Below are 14,029 nucleotides of genomic sequence, written 5' to 3' on the forward strand. Positions count from 1 at the left end.
GATTGCCTGTTACTGCCGTCTCCAAATGCAAGTGTCACACTGAAGCCTTCCCTCTGTTCCTGTTCAGTTCTTAAGCTTTTCTGCTAAGTGAATGTGTTTCATTTGGCTTATGGTTGTTAAATTCATCATAAGAGGTGCATATCAACATGTCTACAAGAAAACTGTCATCCACTGAGGACTCAAATGTTGAATTTCCCTTGAAAATTAAAGAAAAACAAAAAATGTCAGTAACTCCACATCAGTCATGGTCAATATGGTCATGCATCAGGTAATATGTGGAATCAAAAAATTATTATAAACTTACTGTTTCTGATAAGTGCACTAAAATACAATATAAAACATTTATAATTACTTTTTTAAAGAAAAAAAAAAGTAATTCTAGGTAAAGAAACACCTTTGATTGTATGAGCAAATGTGTTTGCTCTCCATAATAGGAATTATTTTCATTTTGATCTGTGGGCCACATTTCCTGAATCACATAGGTAGAAAATTTCACCTATTGTCAGATTAAAACTGAGAGTGTATAGCAGCTCAGTACACAATTTCAGCTTTTTAGCCAACGTTTTAAATCATAAGGCCTCCATTTAATACCAATTTTGCATAGGTGTTGAATTCTTGAAAAAGAAGTATAAAGTACAAATTTTTCCAGCCCCAGATGTTGAGAAAGCTGAAGACCTGGAAAAGAAGCAAGGGAAGATCAGGGATAGGCACTGTCTACATGACAGTTTCTTTTTTAGGAAACTGCAATGCAAGTTTTGAGGAGTTAGAAAAGATAGACATAAACAATGTGTTTAAAAATTAATATAAGCATTTTAAAATGAACCTTCCCAAAAGTAAAGTTGCTAGTCTGAGTCATCCCAGATTGTTCAGGGGGTCAAAACTAGGGCAGTTCCCCTGCCTACTGGTACAGAGTTAGTAGTGAATAATTTTTTTCAAGTACTTTCATAACCTCACAGTACCTGTGGAAGAGATGAAGAAATTTAGATAATTCTGGCAAAGTAGAATCAAACAGTAGGTTGGGTACATCCATGGTGAGCTTGTTTTCATTTGTAAAGTTGTTATGGGCAGATGAAAAGAATCATTCTGACCATAAAATCAATTGCAACCACTATCATAAAAACAGATTTTCAAGATTATTCTTTCACTTATATATAAAAGTGGCTTATATCAAACCATACACTTTTCAGAGACATATTCCTTAAATCTATTAATCTTAAATTAATCTATTAATCTTAAATTCCTTAAATCCTTAAATCCTAGATCTAAGGATTCTGACCCTTTTATTTCGTATTTGTAGTTTAATGATGTAATTGTAACATCCAATAAGTGAGTTATTAGCATAGCGTGCAATGTTTCAGGGAAATATAGCAAAAAATTATAGTGGCCCGAGAAGGACGCTAACGCTGTTTGAATTAAGGCAGTTAGTTTTGGATCCCCTTGTTAAAGGAGTGAGCGAGGCTCCTCTACAACTTAACTCAGGGAACCTAGCATAGAAGCTTATTTCCAACAATCATACAAAGACCTTAAACACGAGGTATATGAAAACCACCAACAAGTTCATTTTCAAGACAGGTTCCATAGAAAGAAGAGGCCTGTGAAACTAAAGATGAGCTTTCTCTCCTGTATTTCATGGATATAATTTCCTTCAAAATTTGTATTGTAAATTTGTATTTTAAAATAGCCCTTGGTAACTGCTCTTTTTTGAATAAAAAAAGTCCCTGGAGTTTGCACTTACTTATTTAGATTCACTCTTTTATGGTTTCAATTATTTGTCTCACCCAGGCCCAGTTATTTACTGTTTCAAGTTATGTCTTGAATAGTTGCTTTTTTGAGGTTTCCTATATGATTGTTTATGTGTCAAGGTAAGAAAAAAATCAATCTCATGAAAAATGTACACTATGAATAACAGTTCTGAGGATTTTCCTTGTTTGCATAAAAGTGTGCTCTCTGCTTTTATTCTGGCAATCTAGCGTACCCTAGTGCAAAGTTAAATGACAGAAGATTTACCTTTTGGAAAGGCTTTGTGAGCTCTTTACCAAACTAATAATATTCCTAAGGCAGCAATAGCTTGTTCTCCCTGACTTTCAGATTCAGCTCTTGTTTTTAAATCCCCTTTTTATAAACTAGAAAAACATGTCCTTGCATTATAGGAAGTACTACCAGCAGCATAATTGGTCTGATGAACAGAGTCATACACATGCCAATGAAATATAATAAAAAATAACAGAGTTCTTGCTGCAATTCTTCTTGAACACATTCAAAGAAAACCTTACACCTCAAGGTCTGATTTTATTTCAACTGTATATTACTGAAGAAACAAAGGTCCATACATATCCAAAATTATCTTGAAGAAAGCAATGACCCTGATGGAATGCAGTATCTGCCACAGCTGTATTTCAATATACACAGAACAATAAAACGATACATCATGGAAAGGTTTACATCTCTCATACTTTCTTGTGGAATTACTTCTTTCTCTGCTTCTTGGAGAGATTCAACTTGTCTTTTAAAAAAATCCATGCAGAGAATTAATTTATTTACAGCTCTGTGTTTTTTTTCAATACACTGGAAAGAGTTTTACTAACAGGAAAGAGGTTTAGTAACAGCTACAAATGCCTTAGGGTTGTTTAAAGCAAACATCTTTATTTCAGACCTCCAGCATTTAGTATTAGACCTCCAGTATACAGGGTTTAACAGCAAGACCAGACTTGGTCACTTCAGACCAAGCCTTCATTCTGCAAAACACCAGAACAACCTAAATAGCAGTGTAGAGGAATGTAGACTTTTTTGTTCAAATGGGAAACACAGAACAAAAATGTGCTCTATGTATACCTGAGATATAGATATATTCCATAGATAATGCAATGCAGGTCTCTATTCTAACACACTCCCTCTGTGAACAAGGCAAAGCCATTTGGCCTATCTGTTCTTTGATTTTCTATTTGGAAATAAGTTTGTCACCTTACATCCTGGGAGGTTATGAGAGCACAAGTAAATAATTTTGGGGTCTACCCAATATTGTGGGTAAAAGGGTCAGATACACCTTCTAGCTCAGACAGATCAAATTAATGGGCAGATCCAGAGTATGTGCGGTATCATTCCAGGATGCGATCCTCCCAACTTACAGCAAGGCAGAATTGTTTTAGTTAGTAATGATAGCAAGACTAGATCATTATGTTGTATGCTGCTGATAGCAATCCGAAGATTTTCACAGAATTTAATAAAAAAACCAGGATGTCTGTGTTTTCAGGTGAAATATTAAAAGGAACAAAAATGTCTCTGAGTGGAGAGATGCAAGCAGATGGAAAAACTATTATGCAAATGCATGATTCACAGTTTTCCTAAGGAAATAATTTGACCTGTAAAACCTAAAACTGGAATTTGGCCACAACACAGATGCATGCCAAAGGCCTGATCCTCACTTTGTTGGAATGTTCTTTAAAATTGCACAAAGAATCCCATTATTTAGAGGTTTGTAAGATCCCAGTTCAGCTGACTTGCTTACTTGACTTAAGTTAGAGTGCCATCTACTGTGGTAGATAGTCTCGATATATTATAAAATTTCCCTGTCCTGAGCTTTTTTTCTAATTATTTTCCACTGTAGCTGTAATCAAATCAAGCTATGAATTTGGAAGCACTCAAAATAGTATCAGATATGAATATAAATAGAAGGGATATCCAGAGCTGCAACAACATAGTTACAACACACTATTAGGAAACCAGACTGATGTACAAACCACAATGAAGACTTTCTGAGGGTGTATAATTTGCTTTGGAGTTCAGGATGGCCAAAAAAGCCAGTCTTTAAATACTAAAATTAGAAGGAACATTTACTGCTGTTGTTTTTTCCTACACCTGCGAGGTCTGGAGTTTTCATAGGTTGGTTTGAAACTTCTGAGAGTGCAGCTGCTGAAGAGGATAGCCCGAGAGATGAACCTTTCTGCTTCAAGAGGGATTTTTTTATATACTCTGCACTATTTAATGCACTCTCTGCTAACCTTAATCCCCTCCCTCCCCAAAAAGATGCCATAGAGTTGAATTTTGTGCCCGTCTGCTACAGCAGGGATGCAAAGTTGTACATTTCCATACATATACTCCCCCCAACGCTCCAGTGTGATGCGCATGTGTAAAATATCACAGGACATTGACATTGAGATCTCAAAGACAGAACTGGGGCTCAAAACCTTGCCTTTTTGTAGACAACTACAACACGCTGCAGGGACAGATGCTAGTTAGAGATGGTTCCCCTGACTGAAGCCATGTGGGGACAGACATAGAGTAGCCTCCAGAGAGCCTTCTGGCACATTGGTATCATGACAGGGATATTACCAGCTCTTAGGACAGGGACAGTTGACACACCACCCACAGTTTTGCAGCCCATGTGTTTACTGTGCTGCTGTAGTCTGGACAGCCCTGCAGAGTAGTTTCAGAGACCTTCTACATCAATGCAAATGTGTAACTACATCACACAACATTTTGTATCTATCTTCCTCAAAAACTTTGCATCAGCTTCCAGGTAAAGTCAGGAGGATTCACATCTAAAATGCACCTGGTTGCATCACTGAACACCAAATTCAATAAAAGACTATATAGCTTTGCGTCTTAGACTGACAGGGCTCTGTTCTTTTTGCTACCTACTTCTTGAAACCAGTCTGTCCTCTCTGCTTATTCCTCAGACCGTTTTGCAGCTGACGGTTGCACTGCAAAGACAGCGGAGATTTACAGCTGGTTAATTCTCTCTTTCCAGTGAATTGCATTGTATGCCCTTCTCCTTTTTGCTTGCATTGTGAACAATCCCCCTGTTGGAATTTTTATTGAGCAATGGAAAACAAACCTTAAAGGAAGACATGATATTGTAGTTCACTGAGAGGTCATCTCATACAAAGACTGATGCGAGTCGGTTGCGTCCCAGATGGGGCTTCCGAAGGATTTAATTCTGTATCAGCTGGTTGAGTTTGATACTGGGCATTTTAGTAAGCCCGTGTGAAAACACTTTACAGTTTGAAGGCTGTCTTCTCTGAAAGTCCTTTGTTCAGCACATTTATAGCACACATAGCTGAAAAAGGGGGCTATTTTTCATTGAGTATGGTGGCACCAGAATTTCTGAAAAAAAAAACAAACCAAACCAAAATCAAACCCCCCCAACCTTTAATACATGCCTAAAAGGCAGGGTAAGGTGCTAAACAAGGCTGTAGTTTCACAGTTGTTTGGAACTGGCACAAATCAGAATTGCCACCGGAGGAGGTCACCCTGCCCTTCCCTGACCCTTGCGTGCATGGCCCCCGCCACTCCCATCTGCTCACACAAAGGCGCATACAGCCTCATGTCAGCTTTATTCTTTTTACCATGGTAATTTCAAGCCAGACCACTGCTCTGACCCAGTTCGCCGTGGTCTACATGGGTTATGACTGTATTGCTAATTAAGAGAGTGCCAAGCAGTGCAGAGGGACTTGCAGCTCCTCTCTTTACGGTTGGCCACCTCCGGAGAACGGCTCCTTGCTCTCCACAAAACACCTGGCCCTCAGTCTTCTACAGATCACACGTAGTACCGTTGTGGCCCCAAGACATAATTAGTCTTTTGTGTGTGCTTTTTTTTCAGTTCAAAGAGTCTGAAAGAATGGGATGGCCATGTCACAGCTTACCAGGGGTGTTTTTTTATTGCATGAAGCAGTGGGTATGTGTTGCATGCTCTGTGACAACGTGGGCAGAGTGGGGGTTGATGAGGCTGGAGTAAATTTGGGGGACTGTGTAGGACAAAGGTACCCAGAATTATCAAAGTCTCATCCATCCTGCACAGTCAGGGGATCCTGGGGTGAACTATATCATGAACCTGCCCAAGCAGAGAAGGGAGGTGCAAGCAGAAGGAGGGATTGCAGAAGCACAGCTCCCCTTGCTCTAGCGGCAATGTCCACTTCAAGTGCCTGGAGGACTTCAACTCATCTTGGCAGGACATCGCAAGTCTCATAGCAATGACGTGAAATAAGCTGATCTTAATGAAAGAGCATGTAAGTCCAAGGAGTTAAAAACTGCTGAGTTGGCTTTGGCACACATAGAAGATGGGTGAGTACCGGTGGGCTTCCGCTCAGAAAAGAAATAGATCAGGGCTCTGGTTTACTGCTCAGGGCAGAGCAGCTGAGACTCTACCAGGGACCAGTCCCTGTCCTTAAAAGTTGTTGCAGGTCATCTGAGTGATACATACGATGGTGATACTGAATCTTTACATGCTCAAGTTTGGGGCACAGAAGAATATAATTCGGAGTGTGTGCCAGTAGACAGCACCGTTAATGTCCCTGCTGAAAAAACATACCGAGTTTATCTTCAGAGCCATTCATTTTTAGTTGCCATAGAAACAGACATTAGAGCCATTTTATATCTGGCTGACAAATCGCACATTTTCTGATCCTGCTTTTCTGATTTCACTTGCTCTTCTTTCTTTTTTTTTTCTTTCATGTCTGATTTTTATCTCAATGCAAAATGTCCGACAGAAACATAACTTCTACTACCTGAAACCCAGATATGAATTTTTTATTTTTGTCCCCTAAATTCTCCATTGCTGCTCATATGTATGTGCTCAGTTCATAAAAAAATATATATTTCTAGTGAAAAACAACCAAGCAAACAAAAGGAATAAAGACACAAACATAAACCAAAATTACAGTTATGGATACTTTCCTTTTCTGTTGCAATAAAGTAAGTATCAGATTAATATTAGGATTGTATCTTCTTTCTAATGAATCTGATATATATTCTCATCTGTTCTCCTAGTTTGCTCATCTTCAGTCATCCCAGATGGGTTACAAACACAAAACAGGAGTTTGTACTTACTTACTTGCATTTTAAATTAGTCAAATGATATGTTTTCTGTGATTGTTTTTATTGATTGAGGTGTTCTTCCAATATTTCTAAAATTTTCTACTTCTTTTTTTCTGCTTTAGTGATGATATCTTATGACCTTACACCTCCAGGAAGAGAAGATTAATGTTTTTAAAAATGTCCACTAATTCTGAGTGGCTCAAATACATAATGGTGCTAAATTCTATCAGTGTTTACCAACTTCTGCTAATACTGCAGCAGCTGGTGCTCTAGATGTCAGATTCACACAAATTCAATAGGCGCTTTTGGAAATTTGAGCCCAAATGTCTCCTTTTGATTAAAACAAATATGGTGTCATGGTTTCAGCTGGAGGAGGAGGAAGGGAGGGGGACACATTTGGAGTTATGGTGTTTGTCTTCCCAAGTAACCGCCAGGCGTGATGGAGCCCTGCCTTCCTGGGGATGGCTGAACACCTGCCTGCCCATGGGAAGCAGTGAATAGATTTCTTGCTTTGCTTTGCTAGTGTGCACGGCTTTTGGTCTACCTATTAAACTGTCTTTATCTCAACCCACAAGTTTTTTGTCACCTTTATTCTTCTGATTCTCTCCCCCATCCCAACTGGGGAGAGTGAGCGAGCGGCTGTGCGGTTCTAGCTGCTGGTTGGGGTTAAACCACAACACATGGTATACTTACCTAACTTACAGAGAGACAGTTAATGAAGTTATTATAACATTTGTGAACTATATAATAAACTCAGATTTAAAGTGTTGGGAAAATGCAAAATAATTACAAGTACTTTGTGTATTTTCTGTGACACAAAATGAAGTTGGGCTAAAAGTAATTCAGAATGAGACTTTACACACCAGAAGTTATTAAGTATGAAAATTATTTATTCCTAAAATACCCTTAAAATTCCTAAAGAAATAACCTTGTTGAGAATAAAGAAATCTTTTCTGCCACTAAGCTGTTAACAGCAAAAAGCCTGTTCTATTTAGACACATGAAAGCAGTTGAAGCAGTCCTTAAGAATGGCCTTGAAACCCACAGCTTTGCTGTATTGTAAGTATTCTGATAGAATGACGGTGTCAGCTTGCCAGTGCGCATAGCTTTTATCAATTCATATTCTGCTTATTTGCTTCCCTTTGTCATCTTTAAATCTAAACCTTTGTCCTGTAACAACTGTAATCAGTGCACACATAATTGTGATTTACGGTATGGGCAGTGGTTGACAGCTCCTTCTCTGGGGCGAGTCCCTTCCACCCTGAATTGTAGGGCAGCAAAAAGCTGCCATGGGACTTACAGCAGTGATTTATTCTGCAGTATCCGCAAGACCAACCCCCCTGGCTATCTGCACTGCTTTGTTCCCTGGGTACTAGGAGGGGATGCTGAAAGGACAACCTCTGAACTGCTGTCCCTCTCCACTGTCTCTGCAGGCAGGACGGCCCCTGGGAGAGCCACTGATGAGAGTGATCCCTGTTCCTTGCTGCACTTCTGCAAAGGTTCCTGGTGCAACGCATCCTGCTGCACCTGCCTGCTGTATCCCAGCACTCCTTAAAATCTTGGTGGTACAAGTGGGACACCCAGCCCTTCTGCTGCAAACCCAGCAGTGGGGAAGGGGTTGGGACTTGCCACACCACAGAAAACACCACGCCGGCAGCAGGAGCGGTGAGCTCCCAGAGGCCACCAGTATGGGCATGTCCCCTCTGACCATCGCTAACCGCTCATGTGGACATCGCTCAGCGGAGCTGCATACACATGGACGAGTGTGAGACAGGATGCCATGCTGTGTGAATAAGATAGATTGCCTTCCAGTTCCAGACTAATTCTGCTTATTTATAACAAAATAATCATGGATATTGCCCCTCCTGGAAGTGCACAAGTTTCAAAAAAACAAACCTGAATGTTATGGAGGCGGCTTCTCTTGTCTGAAACCATACCTCTAACTAGCTGAGCTTGAAAGAGATGGAGCCTGGAGAACCGTGTTGTACTAGCATGGGCTCAAAGTGCTAAGGCAGGTGCAATACATGACTGAGCACCGAAGAGTTTTTTTCAAATTCAGAGTGACTCCTGATATCAGAAATAAACAGAAATTAAAAAGGAAAAAGAAAAGGAACATAAACCTATGCAACTGAGTTACCCCAGAGCTTAAATTCTCTGAAAATTCAAAACCACCTGAAAGTGATCTTGATAGTGCTGTTCCTATGTTTGTATATGCATATAGCCCACCGAGAGTAAGAAATATATGTTTAATGCACTTAACACATTTAGGAGGTTTCAGTTAATTTTGAAGAAGAGATTAACTGCAGAAAGGTATTGCAAAAAAACAGATTAGTGCCGATCTTAAGGGTAAAACTGAAATTTTGGAGACAAGTTTTTAAACAAAGGAAAAGTGAAGCTATCAAAAAATAGTATGTAATTTAAAGCTGAAAATTCAATTTCATACTTCTTCTGGAGGTAACTGAGTCTTTTGATAAGCAGCTTATATGGAAGTGGATTCAAAAGGGTCAACTGAATTTATCATCACCTCTTGCACTGTACTTACCTTCTCTAATACACCTTCCTGCCTTGAGGGTTGGAATAACCATGCCATTTGCAAATCATCTCCTGATTACCCATAATTTTCAACCTGGCTCTGAACCAGAGAGTGAAGAGCTGAACCAAGAGAATGAGCACACTGATGGGCAGTTACAGGAGGGAAAAAAAAAGATGGAACACTATGCTCACATTCATGAGCCCGGAACAATTGAATACCTACAAAAAGACAACTCTGGGCAAGAGATGAATAATATCAGCTATTTTCCTACAATAGCTGTGTCAGTAGGAGTTCTTGTAGATGCCCTTTGGATGCAGTTTCATGTTACACTTAACTTAATTGAACCGTGAGCTACAACCAAAAGAGGAGGTAATATTCCCCCTTACCCAGCACAGGCTGTTGCTACCTTTGGGAATGGGTACATGACTGTCCCCTTCCTTGTCAGCCTGCAGTTACATTAGAGTTAATAAAACTCGAAATTACATCCATTGAAAGTAAATATGCAGTCAAAGATTAGTGCCTATCTGCCACCTCATTTGGAACACAACGTATTTTTCTCAGTCGTTGTCTGTGCAGTTTCATAAACTGAGGCATTTCAGTGGAAAAGACAACTTCTTACAGTTTAGAGTGTACAGACTTTTACCATTTGGATTATTTTACTGGGAGTAAATAATAAATGAACATGCACAGTGGCTTCGTGCAGCTTTGGAAAGATCAAAAGTTTCAGGACTACAACTAAAAAACCGAAACATATTCAATGCAATTGGACTAACACAACTAGGACGTAAGTTTATACAACAAAACATACATTGTAGATCTCAACTATGCTGAGGCCTCTTCTAATTTTGATTTATACAGCATTGATATGTTTTAGATGACTTATATGATTTACACAGCTGATTAATACAGCATTTTATTATTTCTTATCTTTTCACTTTGCTGTCTGTAACATTACTGCATGAACAGTTCATTCCGATACAAACATAAAAAATCCTTTTGAAAATTCCTATACTGTTCTCAGTCTCAATACCTCACAGAAATTTCTAACATAAATTAATAGATTACTTTTTAAATTGTTATTATATTGAAACCGGTTCTGCCACTCCTACCTAAAGTAATACATTTAAATGTATTCTGAAGTAATCACACACAATACAAATGGATGGGAAAAGTGTTCTCCTCCCCTTTGTCTTGCGGCAGTAACACCCCAGTAGAAAAGGCTCGGAAAGGCCTTGGAGAGGAAAGCATGGAGAGGTCTTGTGGGCTAACAGAACATGCATCATAAGGTTCTCAGAGCAACAGCTGCTGCTTTTATGTTCAAAATGAGGATTATACTTGAATTTGCATCGTTACAGCACAAGAGACCACAGGAACAATATACAAATAAATAGGCTCTTGTGGATCCATGAGAAACAGGGACTTAACGTATAGCCCACTTTCTTATGTAAAGCTGCCAGTGTCCCGTTTTCCTGCTGCGTTTGGTATCAAGGGAGCTCCAGCTGTTGCTGTCAGATGAAAGAATATCCCAGTGTGAAAGAGGAACTGATGGAAGACACCAGTTCATCTGCCACCACTCGTTCTTATGTTGGGCTATGGGTTTGGAAGGTGTGCAACCACTTCACAACTTGTGGATTTTGCCAGGACTCTTCTCCCAGACCAGGCTGTACCACCAATAGATAACTCTTTCTCTCATGACCACATTTCTATTTCAGCTCATGCTCTACCTCAGCCTTCTGAATTTTGCCGGGTGAAGGCAACATATGGTCTAAATAATTTTGATGTGTACAAAACACAAAGCATTAATGTTTTCACTAGAGCAGATAAATTCTTAAGATGCTCCATAGACAATAATTCACAAAGAAGCTATTTCTGACCACAAGAAAGATGAAGACAATCTTTAGTAAGTCTACCCATGAAAAGAATGAAAACACAGCAGAAAGGAAACAGAACAGCTTGCATAATATTTAGTCTCCTACACTGTTTACAGAATTTGCTTAATGATATGTATACAAGAATAAAAATGATCATAGCCTATTCTGTAAATGCCTGTGGGCAATAAATCTAGCAAGTCAAACTCTTTAGAAAGGCTCCAAAGTGGAAAAGCCCCCTGAGCACAGAAACACATTGCAGGAGGGTCTGAGGGCTTCATTGATCCCTATTCATTATCTTACAGTGCAAAGAAGAGGCAATGTCTTTTCCTGCATCTTTAAAGACCCCTGGCAGGGTCCTTCAAATGCTAGTGGCAATCCCTGAGGTGGATTCTGAGGTGACGATAATGACTTTCTCATTCATATTTAATTTCCTTGCCCTTTTAAACATCACTACAATCTATGCTTAACTTTCTTAAGATATTCAGACGCATATAAAACTTTGAACTGCACAAAACCTATCACCTCCTGTGAATTTTTGTCAGGTAATTAGGATAGCAAGGGTTAAGTTTTTTTGACTTCAGTAACTTTGTTCAGCGTGGCCAGAAGTATTAAGTGTCACAGTGCTTCATTTTGTTCTTTAGAAGACTAATCACTAAATTAGTTCATCATTAAGGAAATATGTGAACCCAATTAGATCTCAACACTGTAACAGTACCTTGCAAAACCAATTAATTATTTCATTCACATACAACTTGCACATTCATAGATAGGAAGTTTTAACCTGTGATTAAACATAGTATTATCAATCATAATTGCAACCAAAAGTTCAATTAAAGCATTTTGTTCGTTTGCTCCTAACTAGGGGATAGTCTGAACTTTTCCAAAGGGTATAGGACCTGCTAGTTCCCCTAACCAGAGAACTCTAATAGAGTTTAAAACAAACTCAATTACAGGGTTTCTGCCTTCCAGAATTATCAACGCTGGGAATAACACAAGATCTGCAGCTGATAAATTTTAATGTGCCACAAGGTGGATAAGAACTCCAGGAATAACACCTAAGCAATTCCGTGCCTGAGGTATATCTGGACAGTCAGCAGGTGCATTTCACAGCACATCCCTTGGTGTGGTTCTCCAATTTTTCACCCCTTTTCTGGTCTGTTCATTTTTCCTTTCAGTGATTACAATGTTGGGGCAGCAAATCAGACAGAGATGGTCTTTACCCAATCCTGGACCCAATGTGAAGTCAGGACTGTTTGGGACACGGATGCTGATTTGGGAAGCACTCCCGGTCATTGAAAAAGGAATTTTGACTCAAGCTAAAACTAACACTTGGCATTTTTATTCCTTGCAGTGATGTTTTTACTTTATTTTAATTTAGTCTGAGAAACGCAAGCTTCTTACTGTCAGCTCACGATGAGGTAAAAAAAGGAGGTTTTGGATGTGCAACATCATGTATAACATAGAACATAATCTGCGACGCAGAACATTATGTACATTGTGCGTTACACTCCAGGAGATGCTCACTGGTTTTGAAATCACCTGGAGCTTAAACACGGATCTGGGTAATAGGCACAGTCATTCAAAAGTAATCTGAAGCTGTCTTTGCAGCCCTAACAGTTCTGAATGCGTGAAAACCAAAACCTCTTAATTTGACACTAATTTTCTTCACTTTGCAGCATTAAAACCGAGCTCTGTAACAGCCAAGTATCTCAGTGTCTGGCTAAACGCAGAACAGCCTCTGCTTGTTCACATCCTTTCTGCACATTATACCGTGCTCCTGAGCCCAGCATGTGCATCCCTGGTCTGAAGATGCAGCACTCTGCTTCATTTTACAGAATTAAAATCCTCAGCTATTAAAAAATCAACGCGCTTCTCTGCTGGGCAGCACTTTCCTCGCAGCTGAGGCAGGGAGGCTGAGGGAGACACACGAGTAAACACCCCGCAGAGCTTGCATGAGCCCCACCCCCCGAGACAGAGGACCCCCGACAGCCGCCTCGCAGTACAACCCGCACGGGTAAGGCCCAGCGCCGCCAGCACCGGGCCCCCACGGCCTCCTCACACCCTCAGGCGCCACCAACCCGCGGCCTAACATGGCGTCGCAGGGAAGGGCGGCCCCGCGGCGAGGCCCGGGGGGGACAGGCGGCCCTGGCAGGCGGGGAGCGGCGGACGGCCCAGGGCGGGCCGCTCTGGCCCCACCACCCCTGGGGCGGGACGGGACGGGACGGAGCCGCCCCTCCTCAAGCAGCCGCCACTTCTGCAGCTACCGGAAGTTCCCCCGTCCTCGCACGGAAGTGACACCCCCTGCCCCGCCCTCTAGTTCCCTCCCTTCCTCCCCCCTCCCGGCAGCGGCGGTGGCGGCGGCTCCGGAGCCGGGCGCGGCTGGCGGCGGCGGCCCGAGGCGCGGCCGGGCGGGATAATGGCGGACGGCGTGGACCACATCGACATCTACGCCGATGTGGGCGAGGAATTCAACCAGGTACGCGCGGCCGGCGGGCACGGCGCGGCCCCTCCTCTCCTTTCCCTTCCCTCGCCCGCCTTCGCCGCCTGCAGGGCCCTCAGCGCGGCGGCCGGGCCGGGCCGCGCCGCGCCGCCATTGTTCGGCTGGCTCCGCCGCCGGGCTTTCCCGCCGCCGCCGAGTGCGCTCCTCTGCCTTCTCCTTCCCTCCGCGGGATGCGGACGGGGCGGGGAGAGGCCGAGCCTCAGGCCCGACCTGCGGGGCTGCCGGGGCCCGGCTTGGCCGGGGAGCGCCGCGCCGCCCGGCCGCGGTCTCTGAGGGGAGGCTGCTGGCGGGCAGGGAGAGAGGCCGCTGTGCG

At 41.8% G+C, this 14,029-nt stretch overlaps 1 protein-coding gene across 1 annotated transcript in view; it reads left to right on the forward strand.

Moving 5' to 3' along the window:
• The first annotated feature begins 13,561 nt into the window (after window positions 1-13,561).
• Window positions 13,562-14,029, forward strand: part of CPSF6 (cleavage and polyadenylation specific factor 6) — a 28,232-nt gene continuing 27,764 nt past the window's right edge. Inside the window, exon 1 of the mRNA XM_082498729.1 lies at window positions 13,562-13,692. Within this exon, the coding sequence (XP_082354855.1) occupies window positions 13,633-13,692 (60 nt within the window). The 5' untranslated portion in view covers window positions 13,562-13,632. The remainder of the gene's footprint in view (window positions 13,693-14,029) is intronic.

This window comes from Vanellus vanellus (genome assembly GCF_965231255.1).
Source record: "Vanellus vanellus genome assembly, chromosome: 1".
NCBI classification, from domain to species: Eukaryota; Metazoa; Chordata; class Aves; order Charadriiformes; family Charadriidae; genus Vanellus; species Vanellus vanellus.